General features: G+C 38.5%; 1 protein-coding gene across 1 annotated transcript; it reads right to left on the reverse strand.

The window, feature by feature from the left end:
* Nucleotides 1-582: 582 nt before the first annotated feature.
* On the reverse strand, nt 583-4,248 carry lbx2 (ladybird homeobox 2). The gene is made up of 2 exons (XM_088344047.1): nt 3,646-4,248; nt 583-1,285 (listed from the first exon to the last, which is right to left on the reverse strand). The coding sequence occupies exons 1-2, from the start codon at nt 3,995-3,997 to the stop codon at nt 804-806; spliced, it is 834 nt and encodes a 277-aa protein (XP_088200173.1). The 5' UTR covers nt 3,998-4,248; the 3' UTR covers nt 583-803.
* Nucleotides 4,249-5,278: the final 1,030 nt, after the last annotated feature.

A 5,278-nucleotide genomic window follows, 5' to 3' on the forward strand; every position in this document is an offset into this window, starting at 1 on the left:
TATATATATATATATATATACACGTCTGACTCACTGGTACACTGGAATAGGAAAAATACAGTAAAAGTTATTTCTGAATGAAGCAGTGCCTGATTAACAATGTTCAAAAGGTCTATAAGGAATAAAAACAATACAAATTATAATTGAATTCTACATGAAGAAAATCAGGATGTGCCCAATACAGAGTATTTCCCTTTTTAGTAATAATAATAATAATAATAATGATAATAATCACCATCAATTCCAGACTCTATCAAGCGCACCTGATTAAAAGCCGCATGCTTCAATTCAAGAATGAACGATAATACCAGCAATCATTGTGAGGAGTTTACAAACGAATAAATAAACGGGAGGAGGAGGAATCAGATCAGATTTACGAAATCTGTTACGTTATAAACATTGACGTGAATATTTAATCTATTCATGCAATCACAAGGCGTGCAGCAATTATGTAAAAATGAAAATAAACCGCATTTTTGAAATATCATTTATTTACACAGAAGCTGATTAAATACATTAACATTCTCATGTCAACTGTGTTATATATTTCTATATTTACTGTATATGTCCATATGATGCGTGTAAAACGGTGCAATAGCGTCCTGTCGATCATCCAAAAGACAAAAAAAGAAAAGTGATGAGCTGTTCAAATGTTTATTAAAAGAGCAAGTCCTCTTTAAAGTCTTTACAAAATAAATTAATTTGGAGAAAATAAGAAGAACAGTAAGAAGCAAAAACAGACTCCTTTTTGTTGATATCCGTGCAAAAAGTTTTGGGGATTTAAAAAAACGTCAATCGATCAATCAATCGTCCACTTCGATCTCCTCGTCGTCCTCCGAGAACTCATCGGTGGTTTGTCCGCGCGATGAGGGTGGCGACTGGGGGAAGACGCGGTGCGCCGAAGGGGGCCCGCTGCAAGGTGGAGACCCGCCGGGGGAGCTCCCTTCTCCGCCTCCTGGAGCTTCCTCCCCGACGCCCACGCTGTCCATGGCCACCAGCTTGTGGAGTGTCTGCGGCGTGATTTTCTTCAGCGACTCCACGTCAGCTTTCATTTCTTCCAGGTCACGCTTGAGCTTTGCGCGCCGGTTCTGAAACCAGGTGATGACTTGCGCGTTGGAGAGGCCCAGCTGACCGGCGATCTGGTCCCGGTCGGCAGGGGACAAGTATTTTTGGTACAAAAAACGCTTCTCCAGTTCGTAGATTTGGTGGTTAGTGAAGGCCGTGCGCGATTTTCGCCGCTTTTTGGACGTCTGACGCTGGCCGAACGCGTTCATGTGCTCGCGACCTACAGACCAACACACACACACACAGGAGCTATATAAAAAATTGATGTGTAATGGACAGTCCATATGATAGTAACAGCAATTTGTCAGGCGCATTTAAATGTTTCGATTGTAGGTTTAAAATGTCAAATCTAATCGTGTATTTGAGCTATGAGATTGTATTATGAAAAGCAACTCAAAATCAACCTTTTCATACTTGCCTATCCATCATGAACTGCCTCACATGCCCCTCCTTTTCATTGTACTTTTTGGGGGGGATTTTATTATCTATTGCACCCCCGCGACCCTACTGAGGATAAGCGGTGCAGATACCGGATACCGGATCACTGTTTTCATTCTGTATACAGCGACCTGGTCGCTTCAAACTGCATTATTATTATAAATATCATTATTAGTGTAGTAACAATGTGAGCCTCTTTAATCCATGTATATTACATATGAGTAATAAAAGCCATTCAGTAAGGGAATGCTGTGCGTGCGTGTGTCCAATCTTGAGCTAGAACACTGTAAAAACAATGTGGTAAAAGTGTAACATTATCATAGCTAGCTTGAATAAAATAAATGTTACAACTCAATTTTACAATTTGTGCTCATTTTATTTGAACAACAACAGCATAACTCTCATGCACCGAAAAATGAGAAAAATAACGAGAAAATAACAGCTTTTAAATCAGGTGATTTCTATGCTAATGTTACTTTCTTATAATGGCAAATTATAACAAATCTGAATTAGTAAGCACGCACAAAACATTTACATTTAAATCCATGTTTTAAGGTTTACAGCAATTTGAGTTGCAATTCTTTGCCCAACAAGTGCTGTACAAATTGTTTTGATTGAGTAAACGTAGAGAACACTGTTTGCAACGAGATTGGACATGGCACTCCAGGATAAATACGTTATAAAGACTTAAAGAGAAAACATGATAAAAGAATGTCAGGATAAATAGATAGGATAAATTAAAAAAAAACATTTGCAAGTATAGTGCTTGGAGACTGGCCTAAGTGTATTGTAACACTAATGTAATTAAAAATAACAAATAGCAGCAACAAAAGTCCCAAAAGGGCCATTAAGATATAGACTTTTTTTCAATAAACTGTCAATACATACTGTATAGTTTTGCACATTAATCCTCGTGATCATATCCATAGAATAGAACTGACTTGGTCATTGGCATCAATGCAAAGAAACATTATAAATGCAACGAGATTAGACTAATCATGTAACAAAGACGTTGAAGGGGAAAAATAAAATGACTTTCAGAATACACAGGCAAACATATTGACAACGTAGTGCTTAGAGACTGGCCCAAGTTATAATAGTATGAAAGAATAGAATTTTAATTTAATAAATAGTCCCAACACGACCCACTGAGTAGATCACATTGTCATTTTTTTCATGAACACACGTTTGATTATTATTTAAATACCTTTATCGACACTTTATACATGCTGCATTTTGTTTCTGCTGCTATTACACTGTAAACATTTTTCGCAGAAATGTAACCTGTTAGTGTTATTAATAGCAATTGATCTGTCGATCCCTTTATGAGTCACGTGCCATAATATCTCCTACCTGTCAACTTACACATTTACCCCGAATTGTATACGGTTTTTTGGTCATATCAAATTGTGCACACCGTTTAGCAATATTTCTACGGGAAATAAAATAAAATACACTGCAACATATAATATGCAATACTGAATTTACAGCAAAATTGGGAAATAATTATGAGATGCTGAAAGAATTGTAAGTGCTATTGATTAAATAAAATAAACTTGTTTACCCAAAATATATTTGTTTTTATTCTACACAGTATGTCTTGCTGTGAGCAAATAAGTATGGCGCTGTGTTTGTAAGGTCTATAACGGCTTAATAAAGGGAGCAATAGGGTGAGGTTGACGGGCATGATATACCAGGTTGCTCCCAAACACATGGCATATTTTGACATTGAATATCTCGGAAAATATTAAGGATTAAAAAACATATCCGGCAAATTCATAAAGCTTGTGATCTCAATTTTTATTTGGAATATTGACAGATTTTCAATGTGAGCACCATCGGTCACACGACACACATCAAGCCAGTTTTTGCAATTTCGAGCACACAACATGCCTTTTCTAGTTGAGTAAACGTCATTGATGTGTCTGAAAAATGACTAAAAAAAATCAATAGCCTTACAAAAAAAACTTTATGAAACTCGCTTCAAAATGGTGCAACGTCTATCGCACTATCATTCATAATTAAGTAGATATGGGGACTTTAAATGTGCCCAAGACCTTTGGAACACCTTGTATATATGTGATGTCATTAGACTAGATAACCTATAATTACACAGTAACTATATAGCATTTGTTTCAATACCTTCTGCTGCTTGTATGACGTTAACCTCCAGGCCTTTGAAGGTCTTGCTGGCCAATTCTTCCAGCGCGCAGAGCGGCGAAGACGGCGTACCGACGATTCCATTCCTGGCAGCCGCGTTGGCGGCAGCAGCGGCCACCTTCTCCAAGACTCTGGGTCTGCTTGAACACACGCCGGTCGCCACGGAGGAGGACGCACATTTCTTGAGCGAAGGCTTGCTGAGGATGTCCTCGATGCTGAACGGCGTCAGCGGCTTGTTGGAGTTGGCCGGCGGCGGCAGCTGGTCCAGGGGTGCCCGCCTTCTGTCCTGGCCGGCCAACACGGAGCCCGCTTTCGCGTCTTTTGTGGAGGTCATCGCCCGGATCGAGAAGGAAAAGAAAGGTAAAAAAAGAGAGAAAAGTTGGCGATTTTTTACGTCGTCCACAAGTGGTTTTCCGCTAAAAGTGAGTCCGCGTTGGAGCTTGCATGCTCCGGGGCTGGCTTGCCCCCCACCAGCCACCCCCGCCCTTGTCAAAAGTGCACCGCGAGTCCGCCGAGCTCCATGCAAATGCTCGCCAAGTAGTGGAGGTAAGGACGATAACAACTAGAAAAAAGTGGGAGTGGGAGGCGAAGGAAGAGAAAGCGAAAGGGGGCCAAAGTGTCCCGGAGCAGGAGGAGGAAGCGGAAGGTGACTGCTAACGAGTTCTTGTTGATTGGCCGAAGCTCAATTAGAGGCAGGCGACACAGCTCAGATGCACCCCCCCTTTATACAACCCCCCCCCCGTCTTAAAGGGCCGAGCCCCAGAAAAAACACTCAAAGTCAGGGGTAAAAGGAGGAGGAGCCATGATGAGTATAATAATGTCTTTCCAAAAATATACTCTTAATGTGCACTTATTTACGAAAGTGCACAGGAACTACTAAGAAGAATGAGTGGGAATTTTAGTATCCAAGTAAATCCAGGATAGTAGAGATCGATCAAATACAGATATTTGATACTTATAAATGATATGACCTTTGAATAATTAAGCCCCTCCCCCTTGAGTTACTTCATGATTATAATAAACAAAAGACAAATATTTTAGGCACTAAAAACGTTTAGTTTTAATAAATTACTAAAATGCAAATTTGATATAAAAATATATAATCATATTTCAGTTACAAACAATTTCAGAATAAAAGTCAAGAGAGTCAAACTTAAAAAGGCAGCAAACTAACTAAAATACAAATACTGCATACCATCATCCAAAAGACAAACAAAATACCTCCCATTGCACAATTCTTTAAAAATAAAGTCAGTATAGAGTTAGAATTGCCTTGCGTTGATGACAACATAGTGAAGATCCTTTGCATCGAGATTAAATGTGCAACACCAGGACAATCGTGTAGTAAATTCTTAAAAGTTAAAAATAAGATAACAAAAATGTAGAAATAAATAGTCATACATATTTACAAAATAGTCTGGTGTTAAAAAAATAGGCTCATCCACCTGGTTTCCAAGTAAATGTCAAGTAGCTATAATTTTTAAAAATAAAATAGAAAAAAAAAACATTAAAATCTTGTGAAAATGCACAAAACCCGAAAACATATTAGCATTTTATGGTGGTTATGCGGTAATAATAATGATCATAATAATACAAACAACTAAAACTTGTAAAA

This window comes from Urocampus carinirostris, chromosome 9 (assembly GCF_059441175.1).
Source record: "Urocampus carinirostris isolate Australia breed hairy pipefish chromosome 9, RoL_Ucar_1.0, whole genome shotgun sequence".
Classification (NCBI taxonomy): Eukaryota; Metazoa; Chordata; class Actinopteri; order Syngnathiformes; family Syngnathidae; genus Urocampus; species Urocampus carinirostris.

Bases quoted from the DNA above. Each gene is read 5' to 3' on its own strand.
- lbx2 (XM_088344047.1), bottom strand. From the start codon at position 3,997: ATGACCTCCACAAAAGACGCGAAAGCGGGCTCCGTGTTGGCCGGCCAG. The intron at 1,286-3,645 runs GTATTGAAACAA...GTTGGTCTGTAG, and splicing joins CGTCATACAAGCAGCAGAAG to GTCGCGAGCACATGAACGCG.